This window comes from Perognathus longimembris, chromosome 6 (genome assembly GCF_023159225.1).
Source record: "Perognathus longimembris pacificus isolate PPM17 chromosome 6, ASM2315922v1, whole genome shotgun sequence".
In the NCBI taxonomy this organism is placed as follows: Eukaryota; Metazoa; Chordata; class Mammalia; order Rodentia; family Heteromyidae; genus Perognathus; species Perognathus longimembris.
Genome location: NC_063166.1, coordinates 58,293,777 through 58,317,079, shown reverse-complemented (window position 1 = coordinate 58,317,079; position 23,303 = coordinate 58,293,777). Strand labels below are relative to the sequence as shown.

At 38.9% G+C, this 23,303-nt stretch overlaps 1 protein-coding gene across 3 annotated transcripts in view; it reads left to right on the top strand.

Moving 5' to 3' along the window:
• The window catches only part of Btbd3 (BTB domain containing 3), a 29,618-nt gene extending 7,469 nt beyond the window's left edge, over positions 1–22,149 (top strand). The window contains exons 1-5 of one of the 3 annotated variants that reach the window (XM_048348793.1): positions 15,606–15,732; positions 16,054–16,336; positions 16,814–16,904; positions 17,495–17,613; positions 20,326–22,149. In XM_048348793.1, coding sequence (XP_048204750.1) covers positions 16,194–16,336; positions 16,814–16,904; positions 17,495–17,613; positions 20,326–21,358 — 1,386 coding nt within the window. In that variant the 5' untranslated portion in view covers positions 15,606–15,732; positions 16,054–16,193 and the 3' untranslated portion in view covers positions 21,359–22,149. Of the gene's footprint in view, positions 1–13,910; positions 16,337–16,813; positions 16,905–17,494; positions 17,614–20,325 lie in introns of those variants that run through there. The other 2 variants (XM_048348792.1, XM_048348791.1) reach the window with 2 other exon arrangements.
• The last annotated feature ends 1,154 nt before the right edge of the window (positions 22,150–23,303 follow it).

Below are 23,303 nucleotides of genomic sequence, written 5' to 3'. Positions count from 1 at the left end.
TCACTCAAACATTACCATGGCAGTGAGGTCTGCCATCATTGTACCCTGTATTTTCCTTGCCCTCTGTTGCCTTTTCTTTCTTAGTGGCATATGTTACTTTCTAAATCACTAAGAAGACAGCATTGATTTTGGTTGTGGTAAATTGTTTCTCTCCTTGACCTTTGCTATACTAGAAGGTCCATGATGACATGTTTCTATTGTTGTTACATTTCTTTTTCTTACAGATGTCTACTATGCAGAGGAGTTGAATAAATTCTTTTTAAATAAATATAGTCTTTTCCTTTTTTGCTTCCCAGTGAATTTCTCAGAAAGCAGTATATATAAGCATAGTCCTTGGGTACTTGTGAACTTCCCAGGGTTGATTTAGCATTTCATCAGCAAAGAAAAGTTCTAGAATTTGTATAATTTGTAATGTAGATGGTACAATAGTGAATGGATATGTTGTTTAAATAGGGTGTCATCTGCAAAAGTATTAAACAATGCTAATTTGTAAGACCACATCTTTTAACTGCAAAAGCCTCCGTAGCTAGCCCAACTTGTATCAGAACAATGTGATTATAGAATATTCTCGTCCCTCTTTGGATATCGGTCCTTAACCAAGGAAGGCGTCCCCTGGGAGATTTTTAGAACATGTTTTGAGTTTTCTGGTAAAGTATATATGAAGTACTGTGTACTTTAATCAATCTGTGTATTTCCCCTAGGAATATAACCAATTATTTCCCCCTTTTCAATGCATTCTTAGTGTTCAGGACATCTTTCATATCCTCCCTAACCTTAACTCCAAGGTTCTGTGAGATGATTTTGAAGTCTTGCAAAGGGTTCACACTTGAATGTGATGTGAAATCAAAGGATCTCAGTTCTTTACCTTTGGTTTCCTAGACAAGTCTTCCCACAGCAGTTAGAAGAGTCAGTCATTTTAAAGTTTCACTTAGTGCTTGTAGCCTCTTTGGTGTTCTTTAAATCTAAGAATATCTCAAAAACTCAGTCTCCTTTTTAATAAAACAAGAAATATTTATATGCTTTGTACTGTTGAAATTGTTGTGCAAATTACCAATGGCATTTATAAGCCAACAGATGATCATTTTAAAGATTAAGCACTAAAGATTAGACAATAAGTAAAAACCAAAATGCATGAATCTCTAGAAATGAATAAAACAAATAGCTGATACGGAAACAAAAATGTGAAATTTTTCTTGCATTCTATTTTTCCTTAAGATACATCTAGTTTCTCACATCTGTGTTCTCTCTTCTTAATTGTTCTGGACAGTGTAAGAACACAAGCAGCCCTCATTTTAGCTATGGTTACTATATGTAGAAATAAAAGAAATAAAAGTTCATCAGCACTCTTGTTCATTTACTGGATGAACATACCTTTTGTTTTTGTTTTTGTTTTTTTGCCAGTCCTGGGGCTTGAATTCGGGGCCTGGGCACTGCCTCTGGATTTCTTTTTTTTTCTAGGCTAGCACTCTACCCCTTGAGCCACAGTGCCACTTACGGCTTTTTCTATTTATGTAGTACTGAGGAATCGAACCCAGGGCTTCATGCTTGCTAGGCAAGCCCTCTACCACTAAGCCACATTCCCAGCCCCCATACTTTGTTTTGATCTATGTTTTTTTTTTTAGCTGCGAAGATACTCTTGAAAATAACATTGTTGCAGGTATATATTTTATACTAAGTCCTAAATAGCCAGGACTATTGGCCCAAAGTAAATGGAAAGCATTAACCTCCCTTTCTGATGATGAATCACAGCATTTCCCGTAGTTTAGGCCATTAATGAATATCCCAGTTGGAAAACACACCTTGTTTTTATAGTTGTACACTTTACTCAGCTTCGCCTGTAATTTCTGTCATTGTGGAAATATTTGTTTGTTCATTTTGTTTTAATTGCTGCCTTATTTCTTCTGCACATCTATTTCTGCATTGTTTGGAAGTAGTGGCCTTGTCTAGCTAGCACCAGCAAATGTACTGCCTCAGTGAGGGTCTATTTGGCTCTCAACTCCTTTTTTAGATCTCCATGAATAGAGAAAGGCTTATAGTATAGACCACTACCGTTTTTTTTTTTTTTTGGTTTTGTTTTGTTTTTTACCACTAACCTTTTTATACCATTGGGGAGGGATAAGTTTGGTGTGCTTTTGAGTAATGAGTGATCCACATTCTTATACAACCTAGAAATCCATGAAATTTTATAGTGGACGTCCCCCCCCACCCCCCGCCAAAAAAAAAAAATCTTATTTTCAGCACTAAAAATGGTGACATAGCTACATAGAAGCATCTCCTGCTCAGGATGCAGATCCGGGCTCCAAAAAGCTGCTGTGTACTGTTCTTGTTTCTTGCCTTATAGACAGGGTGCCTTTGTTTACCTTCTGCTGTGGCTCTGGGAGATGCTAAGTGCCTGAAGCTGGAGCACATGTGTGGGAGAGTGGGCTGTATGTCATTTGCACGTGGCCTGCTGGGGGGACAGGGCACATGTGCTGGCTCATGGCAGACTTCCCCTTTGCAAATGATTTCATTATAGATGCAATATATGTTGTGTAACTTAGTTGAATGAGATTTTGTAAAGTTAATTCATTACCTACTAGTGAATGTTTCTGTGACATTACTCCTTGTTTACCTGAAATTTTAGATTGCTTTCTAACAGTTTTCCTATCATAGTTCTTGAAAGTCTCCTCCAAATTGCAGAAAATGTCAATCCCGAGAGTGCAAACTACTTCAAGTATATCTTTTAAATGAGAGTTGGGTAACTCTTTTTTTTCCTGCCACTGGCCATTTGGATGCTTGTGACATCATTGGCAGGCCATACAATATCAATAGAAGCAGATGGGCAGAGGGCAGAGATGACTAGACACATACATAGTTGTCTGGTTGTACAGCAGTTGATTTCACAGGTCTTATACAGCTCATGGGCCAGACATTTTTCACCCTTGCAAGTCAAAATCATTGGTCATTGCCCCATTTGTAAGAAATTGGAAAGACTTAGAAAAAATCATACTAAGTGAAGTGAGCCAGACCCAAAGAAACAAACTCTGTGGTCTCCTTCATTGGTAATAATTAGTATATGTAGAGGATAATCCTAGCAAATGATCACTATAGCTCAATAGCTATGTACATATGAACACACAAGATGATGCTAAGTGAAATGATCTCCAAAATATGGAAACACGTGCTTTATCATTGATGTTATTACTTTTAATGTACCATGTAAAATTATTTCTTTTTTTTTTTGTTCATCTTCCCTATGATTTAGCCCTGTTGTCACTCTATTTGATTCTGTTACCCTGGGTATTTTATGTATGTCTGCCTGAACTAGGGAAGGGAAGGAGAATTATAATGGTGAGAAAAGGCAAATGAATGCAACAGCAATACTTACAGGACAATATGTTGTAAATTAACTGTATATGGGGGGATTGGGGAGGAGGGAAGATGGGTGAAAAATGAGGGAAGGGGTAACAAGATGGACAAGAAATGTACTCACTACCTGACATATATAACTGTAACCCCTCTGTACTTCACTTTGACAATAAAAATTAAAAAAAAAAATCATCGTGCTTGCCTCCTATACATGAGGCCCTGGGTTCAATTCCCCAGCACCACATATACAGAAAACGGCCAGAAGTGGCACTGTGGCTCAAGTGGCAGAGTGCTAGCCTTGAGCAAAAAGAAGCCAGGGACAGTGCTCAGGCCCTGAGTCCAAGCCCCAGGACTGGCCAAAAAAAAAAAAAAAAATTATCTGCAGGGCTGGGGATATGGCCTAGTGGCAAGAGAGCTTGCCTCGTATACATGAGGCCCTGGGTTAGATTCCCCAGCACCACATATACAGAAAAGGGCCAGAAGTGGCGCTGTGGCTCAAGTGGCAGAGTGCTAGCCTTGAGCAAAAGGAAGCCAGGGACAGTGCTCAGGCCCTGAGTCCAAGGCCCAGGACTGGCCAAAAAAGAAAAAAAATATATATATCATCAGTCTGGGATGGTAGTATTGACAATGTTTGGATTTGGTTATAAGAAAAATTATTCAGGATCCTGGAAACCTGTATTCTAATACTTTAATTTTATAGTCTTGTAAAAATAGTATATAGTTACTCAGTGTAAAGTAGATGGAAGACCAGAATTCTACTAAAATTGCCTCTTTTTAAAAATACTATATTTGAGAAAGTGTTGCGACACTGGCTCCTTATTATTAAATGACCATTTTAAAGTAAAAAGCTATGGATGGTAAGTTAAGTATTTCATTTGGGAGTCTACAGACTCTGAACCTGAACTTTTCATCCACCAAATCATTTTTTTTGTATTTCGTGTATAGGACTGTGTGATATTATATACTAGCAGGTACAATACTATATGGATATATAGAATATTAAAGTAGTGCTTGTGAGAGAAGCTAATTCTGCCTAATAGGTCTCTCTTTAATTTAAACAAAAAAGTGAAACAAATCCTCCTAAACACTGGCAACCATGCTTACCTGGGGAAATGGCAAATATTGCTATTTCTCACGGGAAAAAGCAAATTTTCAGAGAGATGTTTGCTTTCCTTCTTTTATGTGAAGTTTCAAGAGTCAGTTGTCTACTTGAAGCCTATTTGAATTTGTTTCTTAAGCTCTCCAACTACGGTATCAATAGGATCTTGCACTTTATATTCTGTGAAATTTCTGAAGTAGGGCAATGCCAAGATGTCAAATGGCATCATAGAACAGGCAGAGTGTTCACTCCTTCGCTGCTAATACTAATTTTTGTGATATCGGCTGGCACATTTCTCTTATATACTTCAGTTCTTCAGGCATTGTGGCATGTCTTCCTTTTAGCCGCTGAGACTTCATTGGTTTGGCTTCAAGAGTAAAAACAGTCACAGAGTTAGGCTACTAGAGACCAGTCTTTTTATTTTGGAGCTCCTGGCAAAAATCCTGTCTCTTCTGTTTTAGGCAAATGTCCCTTCTGTGAATGCTTTTAGTTACGCATCACCACTGCCAGATGTTGCCGAAGGATTCTGTTGTCTATTTCAAATACTTCTTTAGCTAGGGCAAAGCACAGCTCTTAAAAGGTTTAATAATTTTAAACCAGACACACAAAGAATATGTTTTCCCTTCTTGCTTTTCAACAGTGTTGATGTTTTTAACTGGTGGCTAAAATTTCTTTTCACAAATTTAGAGACCCAACAAGAGACTTTCCCTGCCATGGACATTCCACTATGGACACTACCATCTCTATTCTTATTCTGATATTGTAAGGGGAATATACAGATTGGGGTCCTCCCTCCCTCTCTCCCTCCCTCCCCTTTGTTGAACAAGGTCCAATACCTGATTGCTTAACCCTGGTTCTGAGTAGAGCAAGAAACAGATGTAAGCAGTGTACTTCCACTTCTGCGTACGTTGCTCAGTCATCTGAAGTGAGACATCGCCCATCCTGGCAGTAGCCTTTGTTTGTGGGGGAGGAAAGTCTTTTTTAACTTCCCTGTGCAGAAAAGCCTGTTTTATTACTTTGTTTGAAGATTGGGTGTATCTAATGTAGTGGAAATTCATCCATTTCATATTAAGTACAGATGAATTTCAGGACCACATAAAAAGTCTTTTTAATTATCCTTTTTTTTAATTATTCATATAGCTGCTTTCCTCCTTTCATGTGAATTACTGAGAATTTATCATCCTTTCCAGTTCATTAAATCACTAGAAATTTCTACTGGTGCTATAAATAATTATACTAGACTGTGAATTGAGGTTGGTTGATAAAGGAGTTTTGTCCTGTAACTGATTCTTCTTCCCAGTGAATCTAAATTCACTTTTCTGTAAATGTCTGTATTGCATTAAATTTTAGACTTCTACTGAAGCAAAGCCTTACTTTGTGCACATGTAGGGGCTTGCTTGAAGTTGAGCTTTAAAATGGTTGGCTTAGATGCAAGACGAAGCATTATGATAATATGACATTTGTGTTTAGACATGTTCTGGAGAGCCCCAGGTCACATTTAATAGTTGTCTACGTTGTTTGCCACTGCACCTAGCTTAAGCTTGCAAAAATATGGTAGGAGCCTGTCTAGGAACCATTTTACCTGAAATACAATTTAAAGTGCTAATTGGAGGTATAAGTTTTAGGCTTGAACCTTCCCATTAAGTAACCAGTGAAAGACAGGTGAATAGGAGGGTCAATACTAGCTCTCATAGGAGATTTGATATGTTCTCAGAGAATGCATACTTTAAGGCAACATAAGGCAAGGTAGAATGTGAAAAGTACAGCAAAGAGAGTCTATAAGTTCCAGGAATCATCCTGCATGAAGTATCCTATGAACTTGAAGGATGGATAGGCTTCTGATGGGGTTTTAGAAAAAAAAAGTACTGAGACTTGTAGGAAATAGCCATTTGTAGTTGGGGAATGAAGGCAGAAGAGCTAATAGCACATCAGTGAGGTCATAGAGATCTAAAATGCATTGCTGCAAGCCTGGCCTTTTCTCATTGAAAAAAAGGGAGAAAATTCTTTTCTTTTTCCTAGATAGATGATTAGTCTATACTCCTCTGTCACGCATGCAAGTTCACCCTTAATTCATGTGGTAGCCTCTTGAGGAAGAGCATAGCAGAATACAGTTACTTGGCCTCTTGCCACTTAGTGAATATTTCTTGTCGCCTTTTTTGAGACCATGGCATCCGTACAGCTGCCTAAGTAAAATCCTTATGCAGAGAGACCTGACTCAGATGTGAATTTGATCTGTTTGTTCTTCCTTGCTCTGGTTCCAGTTGTCATTGTCACCATGGATCTTGAGGGAGTCTCTGTAGACATTAACTGGGGAAATGGTTGCTTCTCTCTGTCTTATTTTTTTAAACTCAAGGTACTGACAGTTGAGTTGCCAGTCTTTGAATATGTATTTTGACTTGGATGTTTTTTAGTCTGCTCATTAAGGTTCTAGTCCACATGTAAATGCTGTCTGTAGTTACATAATACAGGGATGGGGGAAATCCACTTTAAGAACACGATTCTGTGAATATTCCTTGGCTTCCAAATGAAACTTATTTGAGAATTATTTTTATGAGCAGTTAGATTATTTTATAACTCTGAATAGTCCAAGTGCTGCTTTATATACATCATGAGATTGGGAGGCTGGGTCTAGCTGATACCATCTTGTCCATGTGATAAATAGGTTTAGTGGTACCATCTTGTCTTCATGGCAATAGGACTTCACCTTCCTCTGCCATGAGAAGTAGGGTCAGGGACTTGGGTGATAGGATATAAAACCTGTCAGTACTGTGCCTTGAACTTGGGAGACCCTTGAGTTTCCTGTGACACTGCCCCCTGACTATGACACTAGGCACAGACCAGCTCAAGCGCCATTATGCTGCCATGCTTCACATTCCTGTGTCTCCTGTCTCTCCTCCAGTCAGCATAGCATCCCATTTTCGGCTCTCCACTGGAGTCAGTCTGGTTTGTTGGTATTGTTTTTCTGCTTTCTTTCCTCTCCAGCCATCATGGCTCAGTTTTCTAAAAGTGTTAAGTGTAATCACAGAGCTGCAGGTTGATTTTGACAGTAGTGGAGTCTGCCTGCATTTGCTGGCTTTCCAGTAAAGACTCCCAGTCCTAACTCTAAAATGTGGCTTCTCTCCACTGAGTTATCTTACCACAATAGTAGCTCATAATCATAAACAAACAAAACAGAGAAATGACTTGTGGGGTATATTGTTAGGACTGAATTTTGTTTGAAATACTTTTCTTCGTTGTGATATATGAATTCAAGCTAAGCATAGAAACTCCTCAGCTTCCATTTCTATTAGAATACTATAAAAAAAATTATAGCAACAAAAAACTGCTAGCCCAGTGCCAGGTCCTTATTTCCTCACAAATGGAGGGAGTCTCTCAAGGCTACTTGGTGTTGGTATAGTTAAGATTTCCAGCACAGTCGCCTTTATACAGTGTCCTTCATAACATCCCTAGATATTTTTATACTCGAAAGCTAGTGAAAGTAGTGGAGACCATGTTTTAGATTAGATTTAGAACAGGTTTTACCTTGTAGTTTTTGTCAGTAGTTGGTTTCTACACTAACCTTCTGTCACAGGCTTTGAGTTCTACATGAAGTTTTCCTTAGGGGGTATTATTCCTCATTTTAGTAATTTATTTACAGGTTTTATTTCATGTAATGACATCTACTTCAAAAGTTAGATGTTTGAAATTGAATGTGAAACAAGACAGAGTGCTTAGGCCTGCATCCCAGATATTCCAGAATTGGAGACCATGGCAAGTTTGAGGTCAACCCAGTAAAAAAAAACTTAGCAAGATTTTACCATGGAGAGCAAGCTGGGGGTAGGATGTGGGAGGATGGTACTCACTTGTAATTCCAAGAGACTTAGCTAGGAGGGTCACAGCCCAAGCCAGATTTGCCAAGGGGGAAAATGCTAAATTTTATCTGTAAAGTACCTAAACCAAAAAGGATTGGAGGTGGGGCTCAAGTGATAGATCAATTGCCTAACAAATACAATGCCCTTAAATTTAATCTCCAATCTTCCCACTTTAGGGAGGAGGGAGAAAAGCAAGTGGGTGTTAATTGGTGATCCCTGCACTGGGGAGGCTGAGGGAAGGGGATTATGACTTAAGAGGCCAGTCTGGACCTAAATTGCATAGTTCCACACAGCTAGAGCTTCTCATTGAGCCCTTTTACAAACAAAGCAAAACATTACCAAACCAAAACCGAATGTGGAGGTCCCCATTTCTTTTTCCCTTTTTTTCTCTGTCCATGGGGCTTGAACTCAGGGCCTCGGTGCTGTCCCTGAGGTTTTTTTTTGGTCAAGGCTAGCACTCTGTAACTTTGAGCCATAGCTCCGCTTCTGGTTTTCTGGTGATTAACATTCCTGCTCATGCTGGCTTTGAACTTTGAGCCTCAGATCTCAGCTTCCTGAATAGCTAGGATTACAGACATGAACCACCAGCTCCAAGCTAAGGAAGTGTCCACTTGTAATTTCATGTTTTCCCACTGCAGAATTTCTTACATCTCTCTCCATATAGCAGACTTATCAATTTTAGATCTTTTGTATTATTTGTCCAAAAAATGTTGCATTTCATTCCTAATCACATACATTTTAAAGGTGGAGACATTTCCTTAAGTACTAATTAATTGAGATCATTGTGGGTATGTATTCATAATGATGGTAGGAACACAAAATTATAACTTGTCTTTTCAATGTGACTTTGCTAAAATAAGAGACCATCTTTCCTGGGCTTTCCTCAGAATAGTTTAAAATATAATTCATATCATTCATGTGTTTTTGGTGGGGAGAGGCATTCAATCGAAGGACGGTGCATAAGCTTTTACATCACAGTATCCTTGAGTCACTAAGGCAGGGGAACATTTTTTCTTCCAAGGGTCATTTGGATCTTTATAACACCACATTCATGGACCTAGATTTATTGACTTTTGCTTTGAAAAAACACTCCTAGCTTTGTTGAATTTCGAGTCTTGTCTCTGATTACCTTGGCAAGGCCAGGCCAGATGATTTGGAGGGCCTTCTATGGCGCTCCCACCTGACATTCTCCACTCCTGCATGGGAGCAGCATGTATGTAGGTGGCTTGTATTAGGGCCTGGTTTTATTGATTGTACGGGTTTGTCTCCAAGAGTTGTGCGTGTCAAGTACATTTGGTTATGACATTTGGAGCCCCACTAATAATCAGGGCTGACGTAGAATATCTGGTAGCTTGGGAATTGTCTGGAATCTTTCTTTCCATTCCATGTGCTCATTGGAACAGGGTGCTTCCCAAGTAGAGCAACATGTTCTTTGTTTAAATGTGAATGACAAATGAATGATCTGATTTTGAAGATGTTCTTGATGCTTATCTTCCTACTATCAGGGGGAAAAAATCACAAGCCAAAGTAAACAACTTTAGTAGTATCTTTTTTTTTTTTTCTTTGACCAAAACACATTATTTTTCCTCTGTCATCTAAACCAAATAAATGACCTGGAAAAAGCTACCAGTCATGGCTGCGAGAGACATTTCTAATGTCTGAATCTCCTGTTTGATCAGAAGAGCCCACCATTAAGACTTTTTCAGAGACCTCACAAGGTCTGGTCTTTTCATTTGATAAAATGTTTTCAAGTACCTAGTAAGAATGGATTCATTTACAGTAGGATAGAATTTCTCGCTTGTAAACTAACATTTTAGTATGAATTCTGTTTGAAAGTATACATTATCTTCCAAGGACTCATCTACTTTCAGGTGTATGATTTAGATGAAGTTGTTGTAAGTTAATCTTGTCTTGGTAAATGCTAATTGTTTTTAGCAAATATTACTCAGAGTTTCAGCCTTCTAATAATCAGTTTATGCACATGACTAGTTATGTGTTATGAGAAAATACGAGAAATGGATTCTATTAATTCTGGAGTTCTTACCAGTCTGGCAATGGAAGTTTTCATTTTGAGATTTCCATCTAGATTTTTGACCATATTAACGGTCGTCATTGTAGCAGTCTCAGTTGAGAATTGTGATTATATACTTTATCAAATGACTACTTGACGAAAGCTCAATTATTCTAATGTAGTTCAGCCAGAATTCTGAGCATCATTTTGCCCGGTTACCGGATAATTAACCAGCTAAAGAAGTGATTGGGTTTTTTTTCCTGTTGAATTATATAAATTTTATTTTACTAACTGTAAGGTGCCATTAGTTGTAAGACATGCTGTTATTTTCTCTATCACTGGGGGAAAAGCCTGGTAGCCATATTCATTAGTTGCCATAAAGTATAAGATGTACCTCAATTTCAGAGATACTAAAAAAAAAAAGTGTTTGTGGTAAAATTTAAACTTAATAGAACATACCATATATTTACATATGCAACTTTAATTGCAGTTTTCATAATCATATTAAAGAAACCATGTCAGATAAATCATTATTTGTCACATTACGCAGATTTTTTATTCTTTTTTTTTTGGCCAGTCCTGGGCCTTGGACTCAGGGCCTAACCACTGTCCCTGGCTTCCTTTTTGCTCAAGGCTAGCACTCTGCCACTTGAGCCACAGCGCCACTTCTGGCCATTTTCTGTGTATGTGGTGCTGGGGAATCAAACCCAGGGCCTCATGTATACGAGGCAAGCTCTCTCGCCACTAGGCCATATCCCCAGCCCCAGATTTTTTTATTCTTAAAACCTAAGGCTGGATAAGAGATTATATAGTTAACACTAGACATGAGGAAATTTACTGAGGTCATTTTAAAGTATGTAAAATAGCACATTAAACCATATTTCCAAAGTATCTCATACTTTACAAAAGAATTTGTGGTATCTCGTGATAAAATTTCTATATTCCTTTTCAGAATCACATAAAATTAACATAAAATTTGAGATTTAGATGGGTTGTTTCTATTCAAAAAATGCACATGTTTGAGACGTAGTGTGTTGTAGGAGCTATCCCCAAACAACATGTTTAATGCCATATAAAATTTTAAAGAGAACCATTGATCCTAACTTCTGAGAATCATTTCATTCTAACTTTGAGCATTTTCCCTCCAAAACTCAAAAGACAATTCAAGATTAACTGGAGCTCTGTGGGGCTTTAAATTTATGATAGTGGTTTACTGAACATGACTGTTTTCTAGACATCTCTGAGGAACACCTTGCCCATGGTTAATATTAGGTATTTATTGTGCTTGGTGCTAAATTCAAACACCGGGTCATCATTAAGAAATCCAGTTGAACAGATACTGTTAATTTATGAGATAGACTGCTTATGGCTTTTGGTTAAAAGATACTCCAAGGCCTCAGCCAACAGGTGGCCTCATGGAGCTTTGAAGACTATAACAGATGCAGGCATGGAGCGGGAGCTCTAAGTGCAGAATTGGAAATAATACTGCAAAGATTAGACATTGATGTGGATTTGGTCAAAGTGTACAGCTGGGCATGCTGCGTAGGAAACGGAGAACAGGAAAGTTATAGTTCAAGGCTAGCTCGGGCAGAAGAGTACCTTAGAGCCTTTCTCAATCCACAGCTGGGCAGGGTGGTGCATGGCCCATCCTCATTTTGTGTTGTGTTGAGATCAGCAGGACCATGGTTCTAAGTCCTGCCCTCCATCAGATCACAAGGTTCTGTCTTGGAAGAAATGGGGTGTCGTGGTGCATGCCTATCACCCCAGTTACTTCAGGAGGACTAAAATAGGTGGATCACATGGTCCAGGTGCAGTCCTGGGCAGACAGTGACAGACAACTCCCCAAATGAAACAGTGCAAAAAGAGATGTGAATAGCAGTGGAGCATCTGCCTAGCAACACAAGGCCCTGAGTTCAAACCCCAGTACCACGAAAAAGAAAAAATTGTACAGCATGAATCTTCATTCAATTATGCAATCTTCAAACAGCTGTAACATGGGAGCATGATTCACAGTCACCAGGCTGCTCTTTGGCCCGCAGGTTGGGCTAGAACAAGCCTAAAGCAGAGATAAACTGTCAGTAGCTGTGCAAATGGGCACAGTACATGGATAAGGAATCAGATTCATTTTACACCACAAGTGTTGTTTCCTGCTTGGATGCAATTGCTACTAATAGTAAGAACTTACCTTTTTCGAGTGTTTTCAACTTTTATCAAAGTGGTTTCACAAGCATATAATTTGCTGTTATTGTAAACCTGAACTGGTATAATTACCCCATTTGGCAGATGAGGAAAATGAGGCTTACAAATTACTAACCTTAAGGTCATTTGACTCTTGCTTTTATTCAGTATATATGCTCCCAATGCTTGACTCCATATTTATCTCCAAATTTAGAAAGCATACATTATGTTTTCTGGCAGCAGCTGCTATCTTTAGGGACAACTAATGTTTAGTTGCTTATGTTTTTACCTCCCAGATCAAAAGCTGAACTTTTGTTAGTATTGAAAATAAAAATAAAAACACTACGCCATCACTTCTTATCATCTGGTTAAACGCCTTCTCTGTTGCCTTCTGTGAACCATTTTTTGAACTACTAGATACTTCATCTTCCTTACCCCGTTTACACCTCAGCTAACCTCACTGCAGTTGCTTTTTAACATAGTAAGCCGTATACAAGTTCAGACAAGGAGTCCAGAGTAAGAGCAAGTTAAACAGGAGTTGCCAGCATTGTTGATTGTGAACAAAGAACTCTGTTTACTGTGACTGGGATGGTTTTCTTATTTTTGATATACCTGGACAGCCTCTTCTGTATCTTAGCAGCTTCTTCATAGCCTACCCTTCCTTTGAAAGCTCTTTCCCATTTCTTTCTAGAAAGTATCATTTCAGCATTCGTTTTTGTAGTATGCTTCTGCTCGTATAGGTTGTATTCGTGTGTTTCCTCTCTGTAAACTTTACATATACATTTTCCTTTTACAGTAGATCAAAAATATACGCACGATTAAGTAAGGATGTGGGGTTACTACTAAGAGGGAAAATTGAGGTGAATGGGACAAACAGATCTACCTTGCAAGCCAGGGGTTGCCTGGATGCTGAACTGTGGACTTAATATTCATTACCTTTCCTTGCATCTTGTGAAACAAGAGCTATCTTACATGATTTCAAGCGTCTCTTTAGTTTAAAACCTCCTTTGTGTGGTCCCCAAGCTGTATAAGATTCTATTAAAGGTAGAAGGGCTGGCAAACCTTGTGGTGAAGATCGATATAAGAGAGCAGAAATTCTGTTGGTAATTTTTTTCATTAATATATAATTGTGATTTATCTTTGGGCAATTATAAAAATTAACTGAAACCCACTATTGGCTAATCTTTTCAGCTTGTTTCTTAGTCTTCCACATTATATGTCTGGCACCTAATATACCACATGATTAGCACTGTATATTTTGGGATATTTTCATTAAAGATTGATGAACTTCTTGACCTATTTACCTGACCTATTAGGACAGATTCATTATGTCTTGAAACCACTATAAAAATCAAGAGATAGAGTGTTTGAAGGTACCTTAAATGAGAATGTACAGGGCCAGGAGCTCCTGGCTCATACTTGTAATCCTTGCTGCTCAAGAGGCTGAAATCTGGGGCTCTTACTTCAAAGCCAGCTGGGGCCGGAAAGTCCCTGACACTCTTATCTGCAGTTAACCAGTAAAAAGCTGGAAATGGACCTGGTGCTCAAGTGGTGCTGGTCTTAAAGCTCAGGAAGTGCCCAGGCTTTGAGTTCCAGCCCTGGGATTGACATGGGGGAAAAATTAAAAAAGCATATAGAATGTGTTGTTAGTCTTGCAATTGGTAATAATGGTCAGTAATTTTAATAAATAAGTAGCACTCAGGGTCCATCTAAAATAAGAACAGGTAACATTGTGCTAAAGATTCTCCATGGCTTTGCAGTGACTTGCAATTGATTTGAATAATAATGAAAGAGATGATATCCTTGGCTCAATTTAGTGACTTGGGCTCTTAGAGATGTGAAGACTGTTATGTCTTTATTGGAGTATTACTTACAATAATAACCACAGTTCTCATTTGCGGAGCCTTCTCCTATTGGCCGTGATTATTTAGGTGAATATTGTACAACAAAGTGGGCTGTGGTCAGGAAAGGCACAGAGACAGGAGGCCAGTGGCGAGAGGCTGTCGTGCTTTGAAAAAATGAGTGTTAGTCCAAGGATAAAGATGAGATTAAATCTCCTCATTAGGCCCTCTACAAATTAATAAACATGTGTAGAATCCACAGCAGATGTTTTTGCTTTAATTTTTTTTCTAGAAATTATTAAGGATTTCGCATCTATAAAAACCATAGAGGAATTTTTATTTTGATTCAAAGCAGAGATTACCTGTTTGCATTTTAACTAGGCAGTAGCAGACAGACATTTATCATTTCAAATAGCCCTATTGTTGGGTTCTGTGTTAAAAGTCCTGGATTATATTCGTTAACATTGTAACAGGATTAAATGTAGCGGTAACAGTTAAGTTGGATTTGAGATCCTGAACAGGGCCCCATCTGACTTATCTTTAGTGAATTATAGCCTTTAAACACTGATTACCAGATATGTCTCATTTGAATGTTATTTTTGCAGCTAGAATTTGTCTTACGCTCCAGTGCAGCTAAGCCTGTTGGTATAATCTAATCCTAATTAACAATGTTTTGTGACTTGGGACTTCTGTCAAAGATCATTTTAGGAACTAGAAAACATTAGAAGAAGGTAAACTGAACACATAGCTGGAATTTAACTTGGGAAGAAAAAGGGAAAAAAAGCAACCTTCTTTTCCTTTTAAACTATAATAAATGTGCTTGTGTGATTTTGCTGCTGTTAATCCTCAACATTAAAAATTTATGGCTGAGGGGATTTTGTTTGGAATTTTTGAAAGTAGGTACTGTTGAGAGAAGGATTTTTTTCTAAACCAGAAATTTAGAGTACACATATCCATTTATATTCTTTGTTAATTGATCCTGCTTGTTGAACTGAGGAAATGAAAATATGCATGTACTAAAGAGAAATCTGTGTTCATAAACTCCTCCCTTTCTGTTTCCAAATATGTTTCATGTGTTGTTTATCTTATTTAAATATACAGTAGACAAGAGAATACAACTACTGTTCCTTTAATATCAGAACTATGCACGTTACAATAGGTGTCACTGTTTTGCTTGGTCCAATCATGATTGGTGACTTCAGCTATTGGCTCGGAGCGCTGGCTGTCTGACTCCATCTGCAGGGCTGTAATACCTACTCTCCTCTCCTCCGATCCATTCACCACACAACTTCAGCCAGCTGAACACACTCGCTCGCTCGGCTCCAGCACATCTTGCTAACCTAATTCAGAAAACAAGTACTACAGCTCTCTGCTTGTCATCTTTGCTCAGTGTAGCATTTTCAGGTGATCTAAGAAACGGTTATTTTTATGAGCAAGTAAGAGAAACAGGAATCATGATGGGGATGTATTTAACAGATCCAGTACTGGATAAAACTTAAAGCCAGTTTCTATTCAACATAGTGAAAAGGTCACCTTGCCTGGCTGAGAAAAGAAGCAAAATACCAGCTTGTTGGTTCCTATTTACATCTTAACTCCGGCTAGCCTCTTTTTCTTGATGTTCAAACCAATTTGGGATATCTAGCTGTAAAGAGAGACATACTGTACTCATGGTAGATGACAAGGAAAAGAACATGAAATGTCTCACCTTCTTCTTGATGCTTCCAGAGACGGTAAAGAACAGGTCCAAGAAAAGCTCGAAGAAAGCAAACAGCAGCAGCAGTAGCGGCAGTAGTGGCAGCAGCAACAGCAAGTTGCCCCCAGTTTGTTATGAAATAATTACCTTGAAGACTAAAAAGAAGAAGAAGATGGCTGCTGATATATTCCCCCGTAAAAAACCAGCCAGTTCCAGCAGCACCACTGTCCAGCAGTTCCACCAGCAGAATCTCAGTAACAACAACCTAATCCCTGCCCCGAATTGGCAAGGTCTTTATCCCACCATTAGAGAAAGGTAAGTGCTTTACTTTAAAAAGTTTTCCTGGGTTGAAGTTTGTGCTTTTGCCCAACCTGCAATGTGTTTAAGTTTCCTCTTTTCCCAGATGCTTTACTGGTCATGGAAAAACTGCTTTGTATCTTTTCCAAATCAGTACAGCTGTTTTCCTCCTAGATAAAAATGTTTTTGCAAGCTGTAATACATAATGACTGGGTTGTGTGTATGGGTCATAGAAGATAGAAACCCTTACTTGTTTTTAGCCATATAAAAGTTTGCATAACTTTTTTTCTTTTAGCTTTACTTACTTCCCATGTGTTTGCCATGATTACAAACACAGTTGTTTCGTTAGAACCTTTGTGTTCTTTTGCCTTGAAATGAAATGATTAAACTATTGCTTAGCCTGTGATTCTCTGGCTGGTTTTGTATGTTGGGGAAGGAATTGGGGATATTTAGATTGCTGGCTGCTGTGAATTAATGAATTGCCTCTGTTTATAGAAATGCAGTGATGTTCAATAATGATTTGATGGCAGATGTACATTTTGTGGTTGGGCCACCAGGTGGGACTCAGCGGTTACCAGGACACAAAGTAAGCAACAGCTGCATGACTGGTTTAGTTCTGAGATCTACAGAGAAGGGACCCTCTTAGTCAGCCTGGAACTTGGTGTGGGCAGCTTGCCGATGGCAGGCAGAGCATGTTTTACCCGATTACAGAGCAAGCCTTCCCTCTCCAAAGGGCTTTGGCCATGCTTAATTTTTTTCTTTGTTTCCTTCGGCACTGCTTTTTATGTACCACACAAAAACATGCCCTCTTAACTCTCCAAGTATGGGAAGTTGTTGTGACAGGTTAGGAAAGTCCTATGTTTATCCTTCTCATAGAAATGGGCTAGATAAGCTTTTATTTTATTTATTTTGCCGTGGTGGACCTGGGCATTAATTTCTCCAGGCTTTTGAGATAATTAGTGTAGTGACTGTTTATTTTCTTGTTTTTGTTTGTTTGTTTTATGAACAGCTCATCTTTCCCCTGCAAAATAGCCAGTATCTTTACTTTTTTTTTTTTTTTTAAGAGGTTTAGGTACTTTGTCTACTAAGGCTGATTGCTTAGAGTTGTTTTCTGGATCGATTTGCTGAAAACATTTTCAATTTAGTGCATGAAATAAGATTTTCCTGTCTCCACAGTATGTCTTAGCTGTTGGGAGCTCTGTGTTCCATGCAATGTTTTACGGAGAACTTGCTGAGGACAAAGATGAAATCCGTATACCAGATGTCGAACCTGCTGCTTTTCTCGCTATGCTGAAGTAAGCATTATTTGTATGTTTGTGAAGAGTTTGTGCTGTGTTTGTACTCTGCTGGCTTCAGAGTTGAATGTAAGTTCTGCCTAATACTAAAGGAAATCTGAAGAAAGAGGGTGCTGCTTACCTTGTAAATGTTTTTGGAGAAGACTACTGTTCTTTCAGTGGAAAGCATGTAGAATGATGCAAGCATTTATAATCACAGTTTGGCATAAGATATGAAGGCCAGTGGCATGCATGACGATTTGACATATAATGACTTACAAATTAAAGAAAAATAACTTTCAGAGGTAGGCATTAATACAAGAAAACAGGGCATGTAAAGAAGTCTTCAAAGAATTACATTTTTACTTCGCAATTGTAAAAATTATACACGTTACTTAAATATCACCAGTTAGGAGAATGCTAAGTTTTCTGAGTTAATGACCTCCTCTTGACAGAAAATGCAGAACTTAGCTTACTATTTTTTGAAATTATCTTATACTGGGGCACACATACAGAACATACAAAATCAGATCCTCTTCAAACATAAGATGTACTTGCTCTTGGTATTGCAGGAGGAATTTTTGAAAGGTATGAATAGTTCGTTACATTTCACATGGATTCATACAGAAAATCCCTTAATTGATATATAGAAATATAAAATTTATGTATGTATATATTGTTTTATATCTAGTGGCTCTTCTATATGATAGTGTATGTTAATCAGGATATGAAATCATCTTTAGCTACCATGTGATTAAACTAGTCATTTTTCAAAATTATATTTATCTGATTTTTCTCTATTTGTATTTCTAGCAGCCTGAAGTATTGAGTTTAAGGTTATCTGCTGTTCTAAAGAGTGTAATTCTGGAATAAATATCTGTTGAATACAGTTCCTCAGTGGGTCAAGTTGAGCAGTACTCTTACAAATGGTTAAAATGTTACTATGTATAATGTACTATCTACTGAAAAATAAGATAGAGTTCTGAAACTTAAACATGTTTAATTCCTTATTCCTGTTGGAGTTTTGAAATTTAATTGCTGCTGATTAGACTTTTCTCAGTGGCAGGCAGGGAAATCTAAGGCAAGTGGATATATGAAGTCCAGAAACTACCCCACTGCCTTTTACGAAGATGTCTGAACAGAACCTTACCTCTCAGCATCCATACCGCTCACTCCTTAAATTCAGCATTGTGTATGTGCCGTGTGTTCTGTGGTTGAGTAGAATGCAGCACTAGTTCAGCATTTTGACTCCACCGCAGTCAGGTAAAGTGCTGCATGCATCATGGACACATGCGTAATCAGGCAATGTGAACAAGAGCAACAAAGAGTCGCTTCTCACCTGAAGTCATTTGATTTATCATTTATCTTTTTTCTCTTGGATATATTGCCTGGACCATATAGTAATAGAGCTTTTTTAAATGATACAAGCCATTCACGTGAAGTGGTAAGAGTATAACTGCAGTGAGGTACCATAGTTGACACCGTGTAAGAAGGCTTCCTCTTTCCCACATTGTGAATGAGTAACCAGCATTCCCGGAAAAGGCATTGATGAGAAAAGGGGATAATCTGCTCCCTTGATAGTTTCAGAGCTACCAAGCCCTGACCACGTTCCTAGGTGCTCCACATGGGCTGTCACTGAGTGCAGATGTATTGTTAAGTGGCTTTGCTAGCAATAACTGGCTTAGCCTAGTAGAAAGGAGAAATGTTCCTGGAAGCAAGAGGGTATTGCATTTGTGACCTTAGACATTTTTCCTCTTCATATCCTTAGGTTTTTTTTACTATCCTGCAAAAGCTATTGCTCATTTCTTAAGGTATATGTGCTGTAATAAAAAGAAATCAAACAACTGAAGGAAAACATGTACTATATGCTTGGCTAAAAAAAAAAACAATGAAGTTAAATGTTTCCAATGTTGTTCACATGCAGTGTAAGGGCAGATATTGTCTGTTTTTACATATCATTTTGGAAAACTACCATCACACCTAAACCTGAGATGGACTCACTTCACAGAACCAGTGTACACTTAAACTTTCCTCTGTCATCTGTATATTAGTACATCTAGGGAAAAAAATACATGTTTTTAATCCTGAAGGTAAAGAAACATATGGAGAAAAGTAGACATTTAGAACTGGAAAACAGGCACAAAGTCTATTGGATTCTATGTAAAATTAACTATGGCACGGAGGGCCATAGATTGACAATTTATTGAGCTTGGAACTACTTGAGAAATATTTAATAATTAAGCTTTTTTTTAATTTAATCCAGGAAAACCCCTAAAAGGTGAAGAAGCACTCATTGCAGACATAGTATTAATGGCTAGTTTTTATCTGAATTACAGAAAAGGTGATAGTAAACTATATTTATTGATATTGCCATTCAAATATAAGGGGGAACTTCTCCTTGATGAAGTGTAATAGAACATGTCTAATAGAATTTTGCTATTATTTTCTAATATTGCTTATATCAGATAGGTAGTCTTTTTTCACATGGGGAAGATAGGGAATACAGTTTGTTAGAGGCTGGCTGGGAAAAAACAGAGTTAGTTCCTTTAATTATATACACATTACTGAGCTGAAATCACAAACATTTATATGTGTACTTCAGATGCTTTGTTAAGACACACTTGTCTATCTTTCATGTAAAATAATATTCTTCAGTGCTAGCCTCCTCGCGTGGTGTGTGCACTCCATGACATGCTGTGTGCACTCCATGACATGCTGTGTGCTTCCTTTCAGGTACATCTATTGTGATGAGATCGACCTGGCTGCTGACACAGTGCTTGCCACACTGTATGCTGCCAAAAAATACATCGTCCCTCACCTGGCCAGAGCCTGCGTTAATTTCCTAGAGACCAGCCTGAGCGCCAAGAATGCCTGTGTGCTCCTCTCCCAGAGCTGCCTGTTCGAGGAGCCAGACCTGACACAGCGCTGCTGGGAGGTGATCGATGCGCAGGCCGAGTTAGCGCTGAAATCTGAGGGATTCTGCGACATTGACTTCCAGACGTTAGAAAGTATCCTTCGCAGGGAAACTCTGAATGCCAAAGAAATTGTGGTTTTTGAAGCTGCTCTCAACTGGGCTGAAGTTGAATGCCAGCGACAAGATCTGGCCCTGAGCATTGAAAACAAACGCAAGGTCCTAGGAAAGGCACTTTACTTGATCCGCATCCCCACCATGGCCCTTGATGACTTTGCGAATGGTGCTGCACAGTCCGGAGTATTAACTCTCAATGAGACCAACGACATTTTCCTCTGGTACACTGCAGCAAAAAAGCCCGAGCTGCAGTTTGTGAGTAAGGCCCGCAAAGGGCTGGTCCCCCAGCGCTGCCACCGCTTCCAGTCGTGTGCCTATCGGAGCAACCAGTGGCGCTACCGGGGTCGCTGTGACAGCATCCAGTTTGCAGTGGACAAAAGAGTGTTCATCGCAGGCTTCGGGCTGTACGGCTCCAGCTGTGGCTCTGCAGAGTATAGTGCCAAGATTGAACTCAAGCGGCAGGGCGTGGTCCTGGGGCAGAACTTGAGCAAGTACTTCTCAGATGGATCCAGCAATACCTTCCCTGTGTGGTTTGAGTACCCAGTGCAGATCGAACCAGACACCTTCTATACAGCCAGCGTGATACTGGACGGCAATGAACTCAGCTACTTTGGACAGGAAGGCATGACGGAAGTTCAGTGTGGCAAAGTGACTGTTCAGTTTCAGTGCTCGTCAGATAGCACCAATGGCACTGGGGTACAGGGAGGGCAGATCCCTGAGCTTATCTTCTATGCTTGAACTTCACTCCCCAAGCACGAGCAGTGGGAGCTTTGAGGTGCACATCTGGGCCCTCCTTGCTTGATGCTTTCTTGCTCAACTGCAGATTGATCAGCGCAGGTCATTTGTCATGACGAAGCAGTAGGCAGTTTCTAATTTCTTTCAACCTTTTAATTATGTACAGGCTAAATTGCAGCATTCTGCTTTTAACTGTGTGCTTAGAAGAGCCATGTTCTTACGAAGGCTTTGTGACTTAGAGTTGTGTCTATACACCTGGGAGATTTTGTACTCTCCCAAGTGTCTCACTGGCCATCCAGTTTTGTCCCTCTGAAGAAAATTTTAACTCACTTCAAATTCTAAAGGATGTTATTTAATGAGTCTGCAAAGTCTAAAACCATATTATTATTGTCTAAAAATCATATTACTTTTAAACAGGCTCTCTTCACTGTCAAAAACAGAGATGAACCTCAGTGTACAGTTTTGGGGGAGAAGTTTTATTTTGTAATCAATCATAATTTTAAAAGGAGATGGTAGTCATATCTGGCTATTCCTTTAAAATCTGTTGCTTCTGGGCTCTGCCTTTTTTATTCTAAATTCATATGGTTGTTACATATTACATATAATTCAAAATGTTCATGTAAAATAGGGAAGTAAACAATTGGATATCTGCTCAGATCAATACTTCTGCTACAAAGCAGATTTATATTAAAGTCTAGAAGATTAGAAGAAAAATTTTAAGAAAAAACATTGCCAGCAGAAAGAAGTTGCAAGCCCAATAATTTACACTGAAATCAATTTTTAAAAAGAGTCCTGTACTGCAAGTAGTTTAATTGATGATACATTGGGATACACTATTTGAAAAAGACAAACTTTTCTTGTTTGCTAACTTTGGACTCCCACTATTGTTTGTTTGTTTTTTTCCTAAGTCATTATTGTATAGAGTTCCTGTTCCCTTTACCCTTATTATAAGAGGACCAAACATTCTTTAGAGGAATGGAGTAACAACTAGTTTTGTAGCATTACATGTTCATGTGGTAAGATGTCTTTTGTTTTAATGTGAAATATTCTTTATCTGATGTTTGACCATATACTATTTGATTCATTGATTATGATTCTGTGCTGTTCCTGGACTGCTAGAATCTGGCCTCTGGCCATCTTAAAGTGCCAATAGATGCCTGCAGGGTTTTTGAAAAATGAGTTAGAGTGACACACTTGATTATACCTAATACTCACCACATCAACATCACATCCAGCATTCTTCATTTGTCCATGGGTAATGTAAACGATGAAGGGAAAAGCTCATTTAGAAATTCTCCTTCTGTGATGGCTTGTGTTGATTTTAGTGCCTGTGACCCTGGCAGTGTTTCCAGTGTGGTCACTTCCAATGCAGTATCCATGTGTTTCTGGGCAGTTTTTCTGCTCAGTGTGCTCCTGAGATGGCTTTCCTGCCACCCAGAGTGTGGTCCCTGGCCGCCTCCTTCTCCTGCTCTGTAAGCCCAGAACTGGCTTGCGTGGAGCTAGGGGTTAGTCCTGGGGTGTGTGTGCCTGCATGCCTTCGTGCATGCGAGTGCATTTGCCGACTCAGGAATTGCCTCCTCCCAGTCTGGCTAGCAAGGAATGGGACAGGAATGGTCCCACTGCTGGCCCCAGCAAGGCCCAATGAGTGACTGCCCATACTTATTCTCTGTGCTTTTGGGCCACTTCTTTCCCTGTATGACCAGGGCTTGTGGCCTTTAGCTGGCTTCCCTGATGGAGGAGAACACTGGATTATGGGAAATGTTCTAATCACTCTTTGCCATTACCTACATCTGTTTGCATAGGTGATCAAAAGTTGTTTCTGGTGAGTATAGATAAGAACTCCCAAGGCAACTTCCACAGTTGTCTAGCAATCATTTCTTATTTAGGAAATGACAGATCGTAGTTTTGGCAAAGCATTGACAAAATAAAGGTACATTTTCAATTAAAA